This window comes from Antedon bifida, chromosome 10, assembly GCF_963402885.1.
Source record: "Antedon bifida chromosome 10, ecAntBifi1.1, whole genome shotgun sequence".
NCBI lineage: Eukaryota > Metazoa > Echinodermata > Crinoidea > Comatulida > Antedonidae > Antedon > Antedon bifida.
The window spans coordinates 4410206-4432246 of record NC_136235.1 but is presented as its reverse complement, the minus strand read 5'-3'; the positions used below and the strand labels follow the sequence as shown (position 1 = coordinate 4432246).

The following is a 22041-nucleotide window of genomic DNA, read 5'->3' as shown; positions in this document are numbered from 1 at the left end:
GATGCGCTCTATTTAATGTAATGAGCAATAACGAAACAGTAAAAAATCCAATATTTTACATTCGTGTGGCCATACGATGACGTCATAACATCCGAGGGGTAAAGATTCTGCATGAATTCATATCTACAACATATCTGCTTCTATATTAAATTAAAAAAATTGGGGGTAACGGTTGATCCTGAGGAGCTATAATAGATTCAAAATAGGCATAATTTTGACAAAATTTTGTCACTTTTGCAACTAAAACGCGCGCAAATGGTCTAAATCAACGTGTTCGTATGACATCATTTTAATTTGAAATTATGTCAATCTTTTTTAAAATGACTAGGAAAGGCTGTAAAATCATAATTCAAGAGAAAAAAACATGATTTTCGTACTCCGTGCGCACCTTACGCGTAATTTTTTTCGCGCGTGCGGGAATTTTTGACATGCTCAAAATGTTATGATCAGCGTAGAAAGTTGATTAGAAATTAATTTTGCGCATTTTGAAACTTTAAATGCGCGTGCGCGCGTAACTTCTTGTAAAACATGCCATTTTTAATCCATAGAAAGTTTGCCCTTGATATGACTTAAATTTTTACCAAGTGTCAATACAAAATGACTTTTGGTTTATAATCTATGACCAATCATTGAAATTCATAAAATTGCGCGTAACTTACGCTGCGCGACTCTAACGTCATTAAAAATATGGAGGTGCACAACTTCAGGTAAATGTCCATATAATGACAAAGTTATACAAAAGATATATTCACAAGCAATAGGGGATATGCGACGCACAAAAATCCGGGAAAGAAAGAAGAATAACAAAGAAGAAGATGAAAAAAAAGATATTTACAATCACATGGGTTATCCGCAACTAAGTTGCGGATAACCAAAAATATTGATCTCATACAATTACAAGGAGTTATCCGCTTGGTATACCAAGCGGATAACTAATGAAAACATTTCCTACATATTTTTATTTATTATCATTTAACAAAATGTATTTGATACAATTTAAAAAATTATGGTAACTGTAAATTGCACAAAATCATAATAGATAAATTATTTATCTTGAAAATAAAATACATAAAAAATATATTTTGCACATCTAGTAAAAATTATAAAAATTTCAGTATACATAATGTGGACATTCGTCTGTGAATATTATCTGGTTTTAATCTCTGGCTGATCGATGGATTAAGTAAGGATTACAGGATAATTTAAGGTTGATCATTTGATTGGTGTGCATGGATATGTTGTTTTCTATGGATTATTACAAGCTTAAACATTGTCGATTATGTTATTCTGTTTATCTGAATGATGTCATTTCTGTGCAAATTATATCTATTTTTGAATTTATAACAGTCTGTTTCACTATAAACGATTGTTTTTGTTAGAATTTGTAATTCCTGATCGATACTTTTATCAGGTGTTGTGTAACGGAATAACAAATTTATGACCAAATGGCGAGATGTATTTCACCCCTGTACTACAGAATACCTTTGATGGGATGCCAATATCGCCAAGGTAAAGCTTACCGACCACATCATTGTATGCAAAAGGCAATCCGACAGCAAGCGCCCATTTCGAGGGGATTGTTTGGTTGCTGGGTGGGTCTAAGGTTAGAAGCGGTGCTTTAGACATCGATGCCCACTGGATGATGGATTGGTACCATAACTGAGAACAGGGGTGTGTGTGGTGTGAGTCCAGGGCACATATCACAAGATCCACTGGTTCAACAGGTAAATCTAAAATGTGTGATGAAAAACAAAGTTCTAAGTTCTAAATCTTAAGCAGATACCTAGTGATACATATTTCAACACTACTGATCAGTTGGTCTACTGTCATTTCATTACCAGTCTATAAAAAAAGAAGTAAAGTAACAGTGTACCTTTGCAATTTGTAACTACGACACCGTCTGTTTCCTGAAACAATTTAACCTCTTTATCTAACAAGTCATGCATCTTGACCATATTAGGGGTAACTACGGTAACTGGTAGGTTATGGTTGGCAAGGTGACGAGCACAGCATGCCCCTTGAGCTCCCTGTATATGTGGTCCACAAAGTACAACGATACTGGGAAGTTGATGGCTATTGTCAAAGTTGATTCTACAAAATAAAATGTGTTTCTTTACACATGGTACAAGACAGTATTGATGTTTATGCATTAAATAGGAGATGTTGGTTGGCTTACAGTAGAACCCCTATTAAGGGGACACATTCAGTATCAACCAAATTGTTCCCATTATAGGGGTGCCCTCTGAAAAGGGATGTCTCAAAGGTGGGGTTCTACCGTACTTATGTATTAGCCTGACATACAATGTATAGTATAAATATAAGCTATGGGTTAACAGCCAACCCATCTTCCTTAGGGATGACAGATTTTCTAATAATACTTAGAAGATTATTATAAGAATATAAGTTATTAACCTATTTACTCCACCAAGCACTTGTAAAGCCATGGATGCTGCAGTCCTACCCACAGCCTCTATTCTTCTTTCACATGTTATACCACACTTCTCAGCATTAGTTAATAATTTCTCATGTAGATCTTGCGATATACTTGGCACAACAAATCCTTCATCTTCATTAAGTAAGAAAAATATCAACAAAAAATAACACTACAGCTTTTTAAATATAATTTTAAAAAGGTATTGTTAAAAACGTGAATTCCAAGATACTAACCTGTAGTATACTCCACTACGTTATTTGATCCATTTACTAAAATCTGTCGTTTGGCTTTTGGTTTTCCGGTATCGACAATCATTTCATCATGGCGAAACTTTGGTTCCTGTTTTGGTGAGTTGACAGCTTCTGGAGTGGTACTGCATTCAGCGTCAATCTCCTGAAATATTGCTGCTTTATCAAACAGTGCAAGGTTCCTTTCAAAGTCAAATTCTCCTAAAATGCTCCTTGTTGGAGCACTGAAACACTCCTTGTCCTTTCTAGCACGAAGGCTCTTGCTGCGCCCTTCTATTTTTCTTGGGCTAGATTTTACCCTTGCTTCAAATGATCCTCCTGAAAAAATATTTGTTGACCAACATAAGTAAACAAAGCAAATTATTTTATTATCTTTTGTATTGACAGTGTGAAAGACAAGTGAAATATGAATGAAAGACTCAAATGATTAAGAAATATTATGAATTTTAAATTAATGTGTGAAAAATGTAGACACCACAGTTGAAACTATAGTATACTTGCTCTGAATATAATCCATCAAAATTATTACTACAAAATTACCTGACAATGAATGTCGTTTTCTTAAATTGTCATCTTCGTCACTTGATTTTCCATTCCTCATCTGTGTTCCATTGTCATCTGCAGCATATTTTTTGTTTTGTTTACTATTTTTTCTTTTTAATCTATCGGGACTCTTATCATTTACGCCATGCGAGTGCTGACAGATTCCGAGTACGTCAACGGTACTTGATCGTCCGGATGCAGTGTTTGTATCACCATTTTTTAAAGGTGATCCTTCAACCTGTCCTATACCATTATACTTGTTTCGATTGCCATTTTCTTCGTGTTTTCCATTTGATGATTGGTTAAAAAATGTTTGTTTTTTTCTGGGAGTTCTTTGACCCCTTGGAAGATTTTTTTCATCCTCATTCTTACCATTGACTACAGTGATTTTGGCTGGTTTACTTTTCTGCGGAAGCTTTGAAGCTTTTGATTCATTCTCTTTAGAAACCTGTTCCGGAGTTTTAAGAAGTTTCAAGTCCTTAATGTCTTTAGCACTGAAAGTATAGAAAATGTAATATAGGTTGTGTTTAACAACAATCAACACATTTCCAGAGAAAGACATAAATAATAATTAATATGATTAATGACAGTAACAATATAATCTGTGAATTGCAGATGTATTTAATAACTGTTGTAGCGCAAACTATTCAAAAGCAATTGCTTGTAATTTGGCTGTTATAGAATGTTATTTTAAATTAATTTAATTTATGATGATTTAATTTTAGTAAATGACTGTTACTTTGTAATTGGTACACCATGAACAAGTAATGTGCCATAGAAATTGCACAGTAAATTGTCAGGTGTCTCATCTGCAATAAAAACCTAGTAGGAGGAGAACCATAAGGCAGGAGAAGAGTTGGACGGCCAAAAATGGTGGAGGACAGTAGAAAAAGAGAGAATACCTAGGATGGAGGACTTGGAACAAAGCAAATCAAATCGCTGCCGATAGAACCGACTGGAGAATTGTCACTGCAACCTTATTCGGCTTGAAGAGGATAGGTAAGGTAAGGTAATACTTGGTACTGTTAAAACTGCAAATCTACTGATAAGATCACCACTCTGGACACTAACTCAAATATAACGTCATTATTGCAGTAGTTACAGATATTACACCCAAAAATGCATACCTAATTGTGACTAATGGTATTGCTGTCTTGACGCCATTGTGGAAGGGTGTTTTAAGAGAAATAGTCTGTTCCATCTTGTTGACATCCTCCACCTCTCCTTGGTACGTACCAAGAGGATCTCCACACTCCAATGACAGATAACTGCCAATGAATTCTGAGATGTTTGCACTCATTTTAAGCACACTTCTGAAAGAGTAATACAAAATACCTGTATTTTTATACATTAACAATTTAAACAGATTATATTCTCAGAATTTTCTTAAGGAAGGGTCCCATTGTGATTATTTATATACTACCTGCATGCTAAAGAAAAAATATTGTTTGGTCATCTAGGATGCTCTATATGAATTTAATAGACAATTTTCGTGATACGGACGCCATCTTGAAGAGATGACAAACAGTTGTGACCAGTCGAGCGTAAAAAACAAAAATAACATTTTCATGGGATTTCGAGACAATTTAAAAATCGTAAGAAAAAAAATTACTGTAAAATGTTCTTAAAAGATTGGCCTACATCACTGTATAATTGAACATTTGTTTTCATTACTTAAGATCCATTGAAAAAAAAAACAATGTATAACTTATAAGCATAGGCATTTATCGGCACTACTGCTGCACTTTCGCACCTGAAACTGGGCATTTGACTTCAAGGTTACTCACTGTCACCAGAATTTTTTAAAATTGGGTAAGTTCAAGGTGCCAAAGTGCAGTAGCACCCGTTTTTCACCACCATTTTTCCGCTGCAATATTATAAAATAAAATTTATAGATAAAATAGCCTAACTCAAATAGGGCCTAGGCCTAGGCTAGTATTCGAATCTACCCTACATTAAAAATAAATTGAAAAATTAGAATGTTACAGATAATGATTAATTTATTACCTAAATAAGAAAATCACTGAAAAATAAAATGACAATAATAGTGGGGCCCTGATGACCTTTAGGCCTGTACGGTCATCACACTCAATACAACACACACTGTAGTGTATGACCTCATCATACCACCTCCACAAACTACAGTCACTGTGTAGATGACTATCATTTTGGTTAGGCCTAGTGAAAACATGGCCTAATTAAAATCGACGTATTGATAGATTACAACATCAAATTAAAAATATTTCTTCTTAAAAATAAGGCTAATATTACCTATTAAAACAAATCACTTTATCAACCGATTAATACTTTCTAGAAAATTGAGTAAATTGTCAAAAATTTGAAACAAAATTCTAATTACACTGCACTTCGTAATCAAAACATGGATTCCGTGATTATAAAAACATGTTGAATCCTGAGGGCGGGCTTGATATTTATTTTAGAGACCACTAAATTAAAAAAAATAGAACAATATTTTTCAAGAATAGATTTTAAATAAAATTCTTTGATTTGATTAAAAAGATTAAAAATCACCACCACCATATGACTTGAGGTATGATGATGATATGAGGTCGAAATTATACTGTTGCATATTGAATGTATAATCATGGAGGTATACCTCCATGGTATAATGATTTGATATAAAACAGACATAAATTAAAACACGTCGATCACACTATAGTCTAGACGTATGCCATTCAGATAGATACACTATATTTGTTTGTTTTTGGACTATTTGTACTGTATAAACTAGGGAACTAAACTGAAAAAAACATAAAAAATTCAGAAAGGTCAAGTGACCTGTTTGACCATGGAGTTTTCTTTACTCCATGGTTTGACTAGGGAATAGCTCCTTGGTCTGACCATTCGAGTAAATTACTCCATGGCATGGTCAGACCATTTTTACCACAATCCCTATTTAATTGATCTAGTTAACTAACTCAATTCATTAAAAATCATAACTGAGATAAGAACAATTTTTCGTTTCCTCACAGGCAGTGTAGTTATAGTACCAGTATAGATAAACATACAGTAACAATTGTAAATGTAGGATGGAACTTAACACTACAACAATAGGGAACACAAGGTCAACAGTTATGGAAGTTCATCCGATCTATTTGTCCTTGTTTTGTTTGCTGCATAATGTGTGGCAGTGGCTGCTGTACAGTGGGAAAGCCACTTCGCGTTTTGACCGTTAAATCGTGTAAAATCGACTTACTTCCGCATTGACGATTTTGAAGCGCCACCTATCGTTGAAAACTGAAACCACGATTTTTCGTCGCCTAGCAAATAAGTGCTGTTTTATTTTAAGCTCTCATGAATATTTAAGAACCGCCCAACATTACCTATTATGGTAAAAGCATTTCCTAATAAGTATAATTGGATAACCAATCGGTTTCCTTTAAAAAAACCGAAGCTAATACAATACATTCGGCGACTGAAGTCGGGACTCGTGAAATTTATAAATGTGGTACGATTTGACTACTGTTTTGTTGTTCATTTTCTGAATAGTCGGAGGTGCGTCCCAACAAATTAAAAAAATTATAATCAATTGTTTTATCAAGAATAATATTAGTTTAATCGAGTATGATATATTTCTATCCTGTTCAAAATTTGTTGGTGTATTCTCAGGCCTCGAAAGGTAGGTACATTTTCTAGCTGTGAGCGTGGTTCCGGCAACGCGAGACACGTGTGTCAGTATAGGCGATAGCGAGATGTGTGTTGTACTGTGTTGATACTGATTCTATAGTCGTTAAGTTGTACTGATTACGAGTATCATTGGTCCTGGCCGGCCTAGCCTGGTGATCTGATCCCCACCAAAAATACTTTTTTTCAATCAGTATTAATATTATTATTTTATTTTTCATTTATTATTTGATTTATTAGGCTCAATAGATGCCTAGCTAGGCTACTAGTAGGCCTAGGCCTAGATTTATATAAATAATAATAGTAAATACTGTAATTTAAATAATATAATAAAATACAGCCCCCATTTTACTTTTTAGGCCATCATATAATAATTATATATACAACCAGACATTAACATTTTTATTTAATAATATTTATTATTTTTTCTGACACTTTCAGGAATCGTTGATGATGCAGAGTTCTTCGTCTTTGTGACTTCAAATTGAGAGTGAAGTGGATAAAAAGATGACACCGGTACCTACCGACATTGTCACTCATAGTTACCCAAACTATAATTTAATAATTTAAAACAAAATGTTGAATTACAAATATATGTATGTTGCAGAGGATTTAGATGAATTACAATACAAATGTTTTATGTTGAATGCAAACCTACTACACTATACTCTGTAAATTATGTTATTATTGTCATGTGGTAGACCTTAAAAATTAAATATTTATTGTATGTTAGGCCTATATTATATTTTATTAATACTGTATTACTATATTAGTTTGTATTATACAGTCTAGTACTAGGCTAGTTTGTACATGTTTTTACCAAAAAAAATGAATAAATAATTTGTTATTCAATCTAATTGCTTGTTTGTTCATCAATAACAAAACAATTGTAAGCAAGTATATAACAGTTCTTGTTAGCCGCTTATTTCAGGTCATATTATTAATATTAGCTAGGCTCGACGCGCCCGATCACAACGTCACTAAGTGACTTTCCGCCCCTGGAACAATCGCTCGCTAAATAGGGCTAGGCCTCGGACTCGTATAAAAGCTATTATAATAGTTATGATAAATATTCCTCAAATAAAATGTATATTGTGATAAATAAACAAGTAATAATATACGTTGTATTGGAATGTATTTATTTATATGAATTCTTATACGCGGACAATTATAAACATCGCGTATATCGTTCGCTATAAATAAATTCATAAATACGATGACGATGTGTTTACAAAATGGCGGTTTCGCTAGTTTTCGATGGAACAAATAGAGGTACCTTTAGTTTGAATAGTCGGAGCTGCATCCCAACCACCGAATTTTGTATCTTAATATCGTATTCTGTAGATTATTAATTTTTCTAACAGGGATTTTAAATTCAGGACTGTTCAATTTTTCTAAATATTTTATTTTAACGATTTTCTAGGGTACAATTTCGGAAAATAGACATTGGTTGATTTTGCCGTTAAATTACAGATTATCGTTTTCTTCAAATACATTTAATTTTACATGACAATATATTAAAACCATTTATGAATTTATTTCACTAACAATATTTTTCCGATAATCAGCTAAATTTACAAATATTGTGTTTTTCCAACACCCTAAAATTTAGCAATTTTGAACTAAATTAGAAAAGTAGGGCGCCCTCTCCGAGTCGAAATTTGACACGATTTGTCGACTGGCTTTCCCACTGTGTATACGTGTAGATCGGTATAGCTACCACACTTCAAATAGGGCTTATTGTTGGTGAAGGCGTTAAGAGTACAAGATGTCTTCAAAATTGATATTAGTAACGCTATTTAAGTGCCTCTTTGTCATATTTTATGGCGTTATTGGATGTTTTGGCATGTTATTAGAACTAATTACACACGGTCCGAGAAAATTCTTTCATCGTAAACAGCGACATTCTCGACCAGAATGCATGAATGATCCCGCCTTAGGAGAGCACGGATTCCTGAGTCTAAAGAAAGCTGTAAGTTGGTTAATATCTGAGTTTTGAGACTGTATATTCAGTACATTTTGAGATTGTAATTAATTATAGGCTTACTTGACTTTACGTCATTTATACTGTATCATTATATTCATTCCCCATAATACCCAACTAAAATCTGGAACTGTATCGAATGTCAACCTTCACAATGTATTTGTTATGCGCGATTTGAACGATTTGCGCAATTTAAAATTGCGCAAATAATTCCTTGCGCAATTTGAATTGAAACATCCCTTTCAAATTGCGCAAGCAACGTATTAAATTGCGCAAGTAATCTGCAAATTGCGCAAGGTTTTTGGACAGATTGTGAAATCATGCACACATATTTTTATAGTAATTTCTAAGAATGATTAAAAATTAAAGATAATATCGCATTTCCTTATTTTAATAGTGAAAATGTTGTTATTGTTAGCATACCAACTAAGACCCGACAAAGGAAAACGAAGCGGTGGTGTTCCCCCGGCGGGCGGCTATACTACTCTAGCCTACTACTGGCTATGTTTTGATAGCAAGTCTAAATGGTGGTGGCGGTAGACTATGTTGTGTATTACTGCCTTAATTTTTGTTATTTTTACATTCATTTTGATTTATTTCAAGTTACAATGAGTGATAATATTATTTAATTGTGTATGCCATTTATGTTGTGTATTATACACATGTTATCTTCGCATATATTATGTTTCATTTTGAGTTATTAGTTTCCAATAAATTATTATTGTTAACCAATCGTCGACGTTAACACGCATTCTGTTGCGCATTTTGAAAATGTTACAAATTGTGCAGCGCAATTTGAAATTGCGCTAGGATTTTCTTGCGCAATTTCAAATTGCGCAAGTTGATTGCGCAATTTAATACTGCGCAAGAAAATCCTTGCGCAATTTCAAATTGCGCAAGAATTCTTTGCGCAATTTCAAATTGCGCAAGGAATTTTTTGCGCAATTTCAAATTGCGCAAATCGTTCAAATCGCGCATAACATATTCAACTATGACATGCCCTTAATCGTAGGACTATTTATTATTTCGAAGTATAATATTTTATTTATCCATATTATCGTATTTTTTCACGGTGTTAATAAGTATTCTCAGTATTTTATGTTATTTAATTGTGAACGCAAATTCCATTAAGGCCTATCTTTGAACTTAACTTGAACTGTCCAGTCATAATACAAAGGCCTACAATGGATGTATTACGCAACATAGATAATGACATCCTGGAAGAGTGCATTTCCCGTCAGTGTGACATACTGATTAATGTCCAAGTCTAAAGCTGACACTTTTCCATACAAAATAATAGTTCGTGGTCTTCTTTTTAATCAATTCAGAGCGTGAAGAAATCTTTTAATCAATAGACCTATTATTATTAAGTTCTAATCCATGAGCTATATGAAGTACGGTTTTGTTCTTTCGTGGCGACTTTTGAGTATTACTACTGTAGTGCATGAAATCGGCTTATTTAACACCCAATGAACTGAAACCGACATCCTATATTTTTCATTGTAAATTTCATTTGCATATTCGTTTGTTTATGTTACTGTAAATAAAGACTATAATTAGTTAGTTCTACATTTGAAACATTTGGGGTCAAACATTTTGGGTTAGCATCCTTTTAATCAACTCATGGTCCGAAAACTTGCAATCAATATTTACACACACAACCCTCCGTATAAATAAAAATGTACTGACGACAAAAAACTGATGATGATATGTTGAATGATGTTTATGGTAGTTGTTGTACATATTACAATATCCTGATGGCTTTTATAAGATGATTTTTTTCTCATCAGGGCATTCGTATTCATTATGTTGCAGCTGGAGACGAAGACAAGCCTTTGATGCTGTTGGTGCATGGGTTCCCTGAATGCTGGTATATTTGGAGACATCAGATAAGGGCATTTAAGAATGATTACAGGTAGGCCTACAGTATGTTTAGTAGGCGCGGATCCAGGGGAAGGGTGGGGTGAGGCGGGGTAGTGTTGGTAGATGTTGCATATCCTCTACACACACCGCCCGACACTTTATAATAATATTTTGTTAATAATGATCATAACCGAATATTTCTGTTTTATTTCAGAGTTGTTGCGATTGATCTTCGTGGTTACGGCGAATCCGAAACTCCAAATGGTGTACTAAACTACACTTCTAAAATTATAATTGGTGAGTACAGTAAATCTTTCAGAACCTATTAGTTATTAGTTTTATAACGCGGATTTTATTGTGACTTTTAAAGCTTTGGTTCGGAATACCAGGGAAATCTAACACATTCGGTTATTAAGTATGTTCTCCAATTAAGTGTAAATTTATATTTTTACAGATGATATCAAGGAAGTAGTATTTGAACTTGGGTATACTTCTTGTGTGTTAGTTGCCCATGACTGGGGAGGTGTGATTGCATGGCGTGTTGCAATGGAGTATCCCGAACTCGTTGATAAATTGGTCGTAGCAAATGCTGCTTACCCCGAACGTATGAAGCAACACCTTATGTCACACTTAAGCCAGTTTAGAAAATCCTGGTTCGTATTTTTGTTTGTATCCCAACTGACCCTCACCCTCCCCCTCAACAAAATATTTACTTATTATTAGCATCTTTAGACGTACTTTAAATGTTATTGCAGGGGAATGATGAAAAAGACAGTAATAAACCATGATTGTGTCCCGTCAAAAAGAGTCACTTTGTAATTTCCATATACTGTTGACTAATACAACAAAACTGATATACATAGGCCCAACAGGAAACGTTAATTTAATATGATGCTTGTACATTTTACGAATAGAAACTATTTTTGCGACCCATGCCGTATCGTAGCCACACAGTATGAGTATTTTCATTTGCTCTTTACAGATACAGTAGTAAGACATACTTAATTGTTTCTCAATTTTTCAGGTTCATGTTCTTCTTTCAAATTCCGTATTTATCTGAAATGATGATCCAAGCAAATGACTATGGTTTTCTGGAAGATTGTTTTTATGGTAAATCTAGAAACCCGGCAGACATGTGCACGTCAGATGATATGGAGGCAATGAAATACGCTTTCTCACAAAAAGGTAAATCATAATCATCATCATTTTCCTAGGGAGCAAGTCGTTGATTTGAATAAAGATATTAAAATAAGTGACTTCGATAACTCCATGAGACCAATTGACGTGATTCAGAATTATTGTTCATCATCTTTAGAATATGTTTGTAAGTTTGATTTCACCACGTATGTCCACATTGTCTGGGTTTAGTTGTGTAAAGAGGATGGTAATCGCAAGCTGTTTCTCGTGTGCTCATATTTTGCAGAATGTTTTTCATGACTCATGAATCATTTAAAATAGTACCCATGATATTATGGTACAACCCGGGCCAACTCAACCGGATCGTATGCGGTTTTCTGGAACTTAGATTGTAAACCTGGTCCATGCCATCGGATATGTAAAACTAAGAATTTGTGTTAAAGATCTAGAAAAATATAATATTTCTTATGCCTTCTATAGAGTACGCACCGTTCCATTTTAGTTAATTTCGCCATATTTATAAGAAAATGTTGTTGATATTTTTACAGGTAATGTAACTGCAACCCTCAATTACTATCGGGCATCTTCTAAAACAAAGCCAATGAAATCGAAGAATGTATCATGCCCAACATTGCTTATTTGGGGCGAAAAGGATGACGTTCTTGAAGTTGAAATGGCCAGAGGAACTGAGAAGTACGTCGAAAACATCAGGCTAGAAGTTATTGAAGATGCTGGCCATTTTGTTACTCAAGATAACCCAGTTGAAGTCAATAGATTGATAAACGAGTTTCTCAAAGGACAACAATAAATTTGACATTATTAATTTTAAAACTTTGCTCCCTTTCCTAAAAGTACAGGAAGGGATTTATTGAATAGTTATTGATTCTTAGATTGATCGATTTGCCGAGTGAAACATTTGAACTAGCTATTGTTTAATATTAGGAGACCGTAATTAATGTTATACAGGTAGTAGAATCCTTAAGAAACACATTCGGTACTAAAATTGTAGTTATCCTTAAATGAGATATGCCTTGAAATAGAGTTGGACTTAGTGTTGATATTTTTTCCACTGAATGGTGTCCCAAAGGAGAGCGTTTTACTGTACTTTGGCACTAATTGAATACGGAACAATGTTTTTATTCCATGATGCCTCTGTAGGCTAGGCTGACGTATGCTTGTTCTATGACAGACAGAACTATAGATTGGTGGTAACTGAAAATTTGGTCCAATATCATTCTAAAGCAACACTGCTGCTGTATGAGTCACAGTGAATGATAGCAATAGTTGAAGACGAGTCACTAATGTTGATTTGCCTACAATATCGTATACGTATTGTCGCGTATACAACAAGCACGAATGTGCGATACTCGGGGTACAGCAAAAGAAACTGTAATGACGTCATAAAACGGAATGTAACGTCACATACACATCAATAACCTCGCTACCAAATACGGCTATATTCCGAAAAGTTACATATAATATCATAATAGGTTTTACTGTATATATTCTTATTCTCCAAGTCAAGACATTTGAAATGACACCAAACACGGCTATATTACGACGAAAATCGTTTGGCACCAAGGTACCATCTTCGAGACGTGCATCCGGTTTGAAATTTAAAAATCCGGCTCTATAGCTTTGAGGACATGTCCCTGTAGTATACCCATGCCAAATCCCAGCTCAATACTACAACGAATTAGGGAGGAGTAGTACTTAGTACTGTATAAATCGCACTTTTTCGATTGGTACCAGACTGACTCGGGTACCCCGAGTAATAAAAAGTATACGTATAGGCTAGAACACCCAATCCAAAATATAAAATGCATCCACATAGGTTTCTATTTTTATATTTCTAGTCCTACTGTACATTAATAGCATGAATAAGTCTACAGTACCGAAAATAATGTCATTCATAATGCATAGTTGGCGCGCCATCCCAGTATAATATGGATGGAAGATAATCAGAAAGTTTTGTAATTTCTTTCAAAAATTCAAATGTCGAAAACTCTCATAACACACGACTTAAAAGCCAGGTAATTTCTTTGAATTGTATCATACTACAGTAAGGGATGCTAGGCCTATAATATATAGGCTACTGTAGGTCTAGCTTGGCTTTACCTCTCGTAGGCCTATATATGCCGGCCCTAGCTAGGCCTAGTTATACACTAGGGTATTTAGTAGTGTGTGAGCTGCAGGCTTTCATTGAGTCTATCCACTTCGACCAGCCACCACTCGATACCTAGTTAGGGCCTAGCCCAGAAAGTGTGTTTTTCATTGTCATTAAGCCTATACAAATACTTCAACTAACCTGTATTATTTTGCAGAGTTAGTTCTGTTTTGAACCGAGATACAAAACAGTTTGGAAAGAAATTTATGTTTGATGGAAACGATGAGACATGCTGGAATTCGGATGAGGTACACGTGACATACTCAAAGTAAACAAAAATTGTCCGATTGATACGTTACTAATACTATACCTACCTGATATTCTAAACTGGTGCATCAACACAGGCGTCGATTGATTAATTATATTTTACAACCTAACAATTAATTAAAAAAGTTAAGCCAAACAGAAAACTGATCATGTTTTTCTATTAAAATAATTAAAGTTTTAATACTACTGTACTCTAGTCTAGCCAACATATCTGGCTATATATAGTCAAAGCAGAAGATTGAACTCACTTATTTGATTTTATTTCTTCGGTCAGATTGCCATTACAAGTTTTGAGCAATTTATTGTTGTTTAATATATCGCATTTTCGACATAAAAAATATCGTATTTTCGACATAATATTAATATATCGTATTTTCGACATAATATTAATATATCGTATTTTCGACAATATTAATCATCGTATTTTCGATATTTACAAAGTAACAATTAACATGAAATGGATTACAATTTCGTGACATCTTTGTAGTACACTATTTACTTTTCTAGGGATCTCCCCAATGGGTGAAGTTCGAGTTCCCTAGTGCAGTTTGCATTGCCAGTATTTGTCTACAGTTTCAAGGCGGATTCGTGGGTAAAGTTTGTACACTTGAAGGTCAGGTGACTGGTACAGAGGAGTTCCAACTATTGACCGAATGTTATCCAGAAGATTCAAATGCATTACAAGTATCCTTTTCTTAATGTCCGTGTTTTAATTAAAACCATTAAAAAAAATAAATTAGGCCTATAAGACTAATAATAGAATTTAAAGAGATGTGTTCAATGCAGTATTCACGAGATGATTATGGGTTATTGCTCCCCCCCCCCCCCCCCCCCGTGTAACTCTATGTAAGGGTTACTTACAGTACGGTAGTTTCCACTTTCGGCATATTCGACTAAATGGTAGGGCATATCTTCCACGTACATTTTTTCGCGACAGAAAAAATAAGTTACACACGCACGACACGACGTATTGCGCGATTCTTTATCCAAATCCTAAAGTGTTTATTGCATACAAAAGACCAAACACCTTACTTGCTAACACAATAGTCATCTCCACTCCTAAAGTAACGCTAAGCTCCGCTTATATTCGGTCGTAATAGTCGGCTTGATTGACAAACAAACAAACTGTTAATTTTGTCTTCAAATAAATAAATGAATGACCATAAGCTGGATCAGGTTTTGATTGTATTGCGGTCAATGCTATACAAATTCGTGATTAGGATTTAATTGTGGGCGTATGATTGTTGAAAATGGGTTAAGTTGACTAATTGAAACTGTCTTAATTGTAATACTGTCAAAAATTCTTTAAATTCTTCATTTTGTTTTCATTTCTCTTTCATTTTCACGGTGTTAAATATAATTTCATGAAGCATGTCGGTTAAAAAATATAGCTATTTTATCAATAGTTCAAATTACTTTCGGTTTAGATACCTACCTGTGCATAAACGGCTAAATATTACGATATTTCCATACATACATACATACGCAGGGACACTTTTAAGATACTTTCCTGTGAAACGATCGAGGATCAATAAGTTATTATGTACTACAGCCAACCCCTATTCAGGATACACCACTATTAAGGTGTCCTGGATGTGTTCTCTCGTAATAGAATTGTAATGTAGTTCTTATGCCGTTGTGAAGAACTTGCTATTAATCCAGCTTACGTGTTCAGGTATGGAAATCGTTGTACAGTACTACTGCAATTCTGTAAACCTGAGTGAATATCACATATTTTACAGATTTAATCACACAATAGTGAATGAGCACGGCTGAGTGCGTTCTTAGTCGACGTCACATCAGTGTTACATAATTTTGTTTTTGACGCGTCGAAACTAAACGACATTATCGATTTTGATCGGAACCGGTACGATCCTTTATACAACAAGGGCAGTAAATAATAGTTACATTTTTAGGCCTAAGGGGTACTGCTTCGTTTCAACATATTTTGCAAAAACTTGAATGTTATTTCGATCTGAGGTAAGAAAGATTTAATTTAGAAAACGTTTTTTATATTTTGCTTGCTTATTTTATTTTGTTGCCATTTGATGATTTCGTGGTCTAACGATTATGTTGAATACTGTAAAATGTGTGTGTCTGTTTACAATTGCACTTTCGTTTTGTCAGCCTGAACTATTTCTGACATTAACGTATAGCCACGATATCGAATAATTTAAATTAAATTTGTTTTTTGGGGCTGATAAAGTATGTAATTGCACTCGGATTCTTCATATTTAAAATAAAACCATCGCTTTTATGTACATTATACGACAGTACAAACAGTTAGGCCTACATTACACTCGAACGCACGTTTAACGCACCGTCACTAATTTCTCCTTTTTTCTTCTGAACTTTCCGATGATGCGGGATTCAATGAGTGATATGATTGTTTTCACAACGTTGTCTAAAATACTCAGGTGTGTTTTCTCGTAATTGTTCGTAAACTCCAGTCGCCGATCGAATCCGATTAAAACAGGGTTTGTTAAAAAAATATGACCGCTGTTGGAGAGTGATTTTGTTCAAAAGTTCGTGTAAAGTGTGCCGGGGTGATTATTTACTGTACATGCAAATACTGTTTACTGTTTAAAGGGTCTTTCACACCTGTTCCGGTACGGTTCCGATCCGGCGCCGGCAAATTCAATCGAACGCCAATGATTCGTTTTTACGTGGCTACGCGCATATCGATTGGCGCATAGCCGCGTGGAGCGTCGTGAATACGAAACATTGCCGTTCGATTCGCCGTACCGGAACCGTGCCGGAACAGGTGTGAAATACCCTTAAGCTTGGTTCCCACAGGACGCAGCGTAAATACATAAGCGCAACCAACTTTTAGTCACAAATGATTATTCCTTGATGTTAATAACAAGACGTTTGCTGTTGACGCCGTTAAAACCGTTCAGCGTGTCAAGATTACGTTTAAAGAAAGCACAGACTTCTTTGGTCGAGTGACCATTTACAAGTTGGACATTCTTGGCGATTGGTCATCCTGCTAAACAATAATGGAGGGAATTATTCAGAGAAGAGTGAGGTCAAATTAATCGAATATCTTAAATAAAAAATCGCAAGAATGTAAAGTTGAATATCCTCACGAGGTATACTTCTTTTAGAAGTGTTATTTCTATCGGTTGATACAGAAGTAATCACTGTTATTGGAACGCGACACACAGCGACACATTATATAATGTATAATAGTATGCAAGATGTTTGTAGCTCTAAAGCGTGTTCCCACTAGAACGTAACGCAAGGACGTAAACGCAACGCAAGCGTTTTAACCAATGACAAGCGAAGTTATAGACAGTTAGTAATCACAAGCGAATAAGCCATCGCTTGTGATTGGTCAATTCACTTGCGTTGCGTTACGTCCTTGCGTTGCGTCGCTAGTGGGAACCACGCTTTAGCAATCACAAGCGAATAAGCCATCGCTTGTGATTGGTCAATTCACTTGCGTTGCGTTACGTCCTTGCGTTGCGTCGCTAGTGGGAACCACGCTTAAAGGCGGGAAATTTAAGGGTATCTAGACACATTAAAGGCCGCTTCTGACTGAGTCAAAATTGCATCATATTTTCCATTTTAATATAAATACACTTTTATACTTTTCATGAGGAAGATAAATATTATAGATCATGTTCTTGTAATAATATAGGCCTAACAATATAATAATGATTATTCGTGTTGAGGCGATTATTAGAGGTCCGACATACTTGATAGAAATGAGTGAAATGTGACGATAAAATATGTCAGTTTAATCAAGGAAATTAAATAAATATATTGAAAGTTATCAAGTTGTTTATTCATTGACTGTACCTATTGAGGTAGACAGGTTTGTCTGTATATGTCTGACATTGCTGATTTATGAATGTATTCAATCCAGGTCCGTTCTATTTGCTATACACTTTATAGTGAACTTTAATGTTTAATAATATAATATCTATGGATGGTGATATTCAAGTACATTACCAGACAATGTATATCTTGTCTATGTGCAAAACATATTAACAGGATCCGATTCAATAAATTATGCATATGCGTTATACGTTTATATTGTAACTGGACAGTGAGCTGGTTCATACCTAACTTTCTCTATAAAGAACCTAGAAATGAACAAAAGATAACCGAGGTAGGCTATTAAATTATTGTTCCTGTGCTAGGTAAGACAAGGCGCAGTGACAATGCCGCGTGGTATATTTGGGAGAAGGATCGTAAAACACTAAGCCGGTTTAATGGGCTTGTATTTGCAGCCTATATACCGTACGGTGGTACCTATGGTGGCACAAGTAGGCCTCCGTTCACACACTACCTGACGAATTCAATTCCAGTTGTTAACAAATCTGCTTGGATTTCCCCCGGAGATCACTTTTTTTTTCTCGATAAATCTGAATCGTGCAGGGACTTCACCTTCATTTTGCCCATGCCCAACTCAGCCTACGGAACACCCTTATAGAGAGGAGCTAAAGAGCCCTCCTGGTTGGTCTTAGTGCAATGATCCCCTGGCAGCTCATAACGAAACTCTACTGGGATTGTGTGCAGGTAAATCGTCAGAGCTAAAATGTGCAAAATCGTGCAAATTTAAACGAGAACCGAGGAATAACACTACAAGGCTCATTCGTACTACTTCACTACAAATAATTTAACTAAGGAATCTTTTGTTTTGATTTTACAGACTGTAGCTTAATTAAACCAGGATGAAGTTAACTGGCGTCGAAGCCTCGAAGCTCAAACATTACATAGTAGACGAAGACAGGCAGGAGCAACGGAATGATGATTGTGAAAAACAAACCGCATGTAGGCCTACTGGCGGACTAAATTGTATTGAAATCATTTGCAAACTGTCCGTGTTTCTAATGACATTTATATTCTGTTTAGGACTAATTACTATTATATTCAAGATGATAATGTATCAGAGGTAACATCATCAAATCTGCGATACAAAAGAGGAATTACCAGATTGATGTTGCATGCGTTTAGTTGCTTTTGTATTTGACCAAAAAACTAAAGTTACAAAAGAAGAAAACATTACACCTGATTGTGTTACATATACTTCAATGAATTGACAATACATCATTACCACCTAGGATATAGGCCTACTTATCAATGTCTTATAACAACGAATAGGCAGATTACTTGTTATGTAGGCCTTGCCAATTTCTCTAACGGGGATTTTTTTCAAATCTTCAATCTTTTTATTTACGTGTTTCTGTATTTTAAAATGTATTACATTCTTAGCTTTGTTCTTTATCTTTTTTTCGCTAGACTATTTAAAAAAAAAATCTTTGTGCATTAAGAAGTTTGGTTTTAGTAGGCCTAATCGTCACAGTAGGCCTAATCATCATTCAGTCGGAATCACTTTGTATTAAAACAAAAGGGGTTTTAAATATTTATTCTTATTAAAATGAAAAATAAAATGCTTTGTTTAGCACCGGTGTGTTTAGTTTGGTGTCTATTACATTGTCTACATTTGTAACAGTGGTTATAGGCGCATCGGTAATAAATATGGCTGTAAATGCATTTTTACCATTAATATAATTGTTTAATTTAGTATTTCCCGGTAATATTCATCAATATCATTCACCATGACAACTGGATTTGTATTCTTTGAATAAGTCTACTGCCCTCGATATAAAGTTCATAAAGAATTGATCCTATAAATCAGGTAGGAAGTAAAGCGCTCATGAGAAATTTAGCTTTTGAAACAGGTGACATGACTTGGCTTACATTTGTGAAACATGAATACAAACTTTTCATGCAGTTAACTTTGGTCCGCTGAGCATGGTCGTCTGGTATAAAATAATCGTATAGGCCTTCTAACTGAGCCTATATTGTGTTCCATGATGGAGATATTAGTAAGGTGAGCCCAAATGTGCTTATAAAGTTTATACACCTTGATTAATCCTTGGTAGCCTACTGTAGGCCTATATTAAAGTTTCCGTATTTCAAACGGATGACATGACTTGGCGATTTTACCCTCGATTAGGCCTATAAAGATTTATGGAGAGTACCATTTAAAGATGTATTGGTCTATACTGTACATAGTGATTGAGTGTTATTGTAAACAGAAATTAAAACAGGTTGTTTAATTAGAATAGGTTGGTTTTTAGATTAGACTAATGAACGGACTTTTTGAATTTCACTCCTTCTTGGATTGACTGACACTTGTCAGATTGATAACATTGATTAAATATTAAAATGAATTATTATATAGGCCTAATTGAAATGGACGCACGTAATTATAAACAAATTAATTAATTGAAAGAGATAACCCTTGACTATTAGTGTTCGATTGATTTCCGACAGTTTGTAGTCGGTTGCTGAAATAATTTGATAATTTTCAATTGTTTTTACACAGTCTGGCCCTATAATAAACTGACTGATAAAAGAAGAAACCTTGCTTGAAACAACACTGAACTGGTTCCGGGAAAAGGGAAGGATTGGCAGAGTGCAACGATTGAGTTTGGTTGATTACAAATGAGGTTAAACCCCAAGACAATGGTTACAAACAAAAAAACGATACTTCTTGTCGAAAAAAGTTCTGAGAATTCTTCCATAGGAGGAGGCCTAAGTGATATATTTCTAGTGTTACTTAAAGTGTTTGCTTTCTTGTTTGTCTTCAGTTCCTGTGTAGCCTTTACATATTTTGTATTTAAATTCTTGTTTTAAAGAAATACCAGCAACATTATTTCAACAACTTGTGGATCATGACAAGTGACGTAAACTACTATAGTTGGACCCGAGAAAGCATGTTTTTACACTTTTGAAAAAGTATTAAGTTTTAAATCGTGATAAAAAAGAGTTGAATTGCACATTTTTGTTTATACTTCTTATGGGGTTTTGTGATTACAATTGATATTACCTGTAGATGGTAGCAGTTTATGACTGAGCAGGAAGTAATTCCCTGGACCGAGCAAATAACTCAGATAACGTAGGCCTAGGCCTACGGTCAATCAAGAATATGGAAAATCGATCTAGTCGATAAAATGATAGTAGGGACTCTTCCCTGATAATAGTATATTATATAAGCTTTCTGGAAAATCTTTTATTATTTAAAATGTATTTGTAGTCGAGTCATTAATTGAATGTTTTTACTTTGTATGTATTTTTTATGATTTTCCAAAAAAAATTACATATACACGTACATAATAGACAATAATACTAGTTTGTGGTACAGTATAAATGTATAATTTGTTGATCTATACATGGACTCCATGATCTATAAGAAAATAAATAGGCCCTAAGTCCAAATAAAATATTCTCTATATAATAAACTCTCTGTTATTTTTTTTCAATGTAGAAAAGTACTTTTAATTGAAAGAAATGTTTACTCATACAAGAAATTGGATTCAAATAAAATTATTGATGTTAGCACTGTATCAGTTATTTTTGTACAGTATTTTTAGGATATTTAATTGACCTAATTTATTTTAATGATATTCATAATTTGATTTAATAATTTGATATAATGTAATAATAATAGGATTTAGGCTATATTATTTTGTATGTATTTTTTTTATTCTGAAAGTAATAATTATAATAAATTTCCATTTTAAGTGGACCAATCAATTTCTTGAATCTGGACTCTTCAATAATATAAGTTTTAATTTTAAAGATATATTGTCCCCCTGAAAAAACAATTTTTGTAAACATGTTATTGTTGAATATGTTATTTTAATGTCAGATAATAGTTATTCACTTTGAGAAAAAATTGGATCGGCAAAAAAAATTATTTACCTGTAAAAAATTAAAGCAACAAATAGTCAAA

General features: G+C 34.3%; 3 protein-coding genes across 5 annotated transcripts; 2 read left to right on the top strand and 1 right to left on the bottom strand.

Annotated features, from left to right (window-relative positions):
- Positions 1–960: 960 nt before the first annotated feature.
- Positions 961–6382, bottom strand: LOC144854203 (enhancer of mRNA-decapping protein 3-like). 3 transcript variants are annotated; one of them, XM_078712118.1, is made up of 7 exons: positions 6217–6382; positions 4353–4538; positions 3223–3719; positions 2668–3000; positions 2413–2566; positions 1874–2091; positions 961–1730 (listed from the first exon to the last, which is right to left on the bottom strand). In XM_078712118.1, exons 2-7 carry the CDS (start codon positions 4523–4525, stop codon positions 1408–1410), a joined length of 1698 nt encoding a protein of 565 aa, XP_078568244.1. In that variant the 5' UTR covers positions 4526–4538; positions 6217–6382; the 3' UTR covers positions 961–1407. The 3 variants fall into 3 exon arrangements, with proteins under 3 accessions (XP_078568244.1, XP_078568243.1, XP_078568245.1); XM_078712117.1 differs by lacking the exon at positions 6217–6382 and adding an exon at positions 5497–5599; XM_078712119.1 differs by lacking the exon at positions 6217–6382 and adding an exon at positions 5497–5599 and having other exon boundaries at positions 4353–4535.
- A 16-nt stretch (positions 6383–6398) lies between these two features.
- On the top strand, positions 6399–12895 carry LOC144854219 (epoxide hydrolase 4-like). Its single transcript, XM_078712138.1, has 7 exons — positions 6399–6865; positions 7312–8842; positions 10645–10769; positions 10932–11014; positions 11172–11370; positions 11742–11902; positions 12403–12895. The coding sequence occupies exons 2-7, from the start codon at positions 8639–8641 to the stop codon at positions 12660–12662; spliced, it is 1032 nt and encodes a 343-aa protein (XP_078568264.1). The 5' UTR covers positions 6399–6865; positions 7312–8638; the 3' UTR covers positions 12663–12895.
- A 735-nt stretch (positions 12896–13630) lies between these two features.
- On the top strand, positions 13631–19704 carry LOC144854235 (nuclear receptor 2C2-associated protein-like). Its single transcript, XM_078712166.1, has 5 exons — positions 13631–13887; positions 14179–14269; positions 14796–14972; positions 17156–18159; positions 18949–19704. The coding sequence occupies exons 1-4, from the start codon at positions 13850–13852 to the stop codon at positions 17279–17281; spliced, it is 432 nt and encodes a 143-aa protein (XP_078568292.1). The 5' UTR covers positions 13631–13849; the 3' UTR covers positions 17282–18159; positions 18949–19704.
- The last annotated feature ends 2337 nt before the right edge of the window (positions 19705–22041 follow it).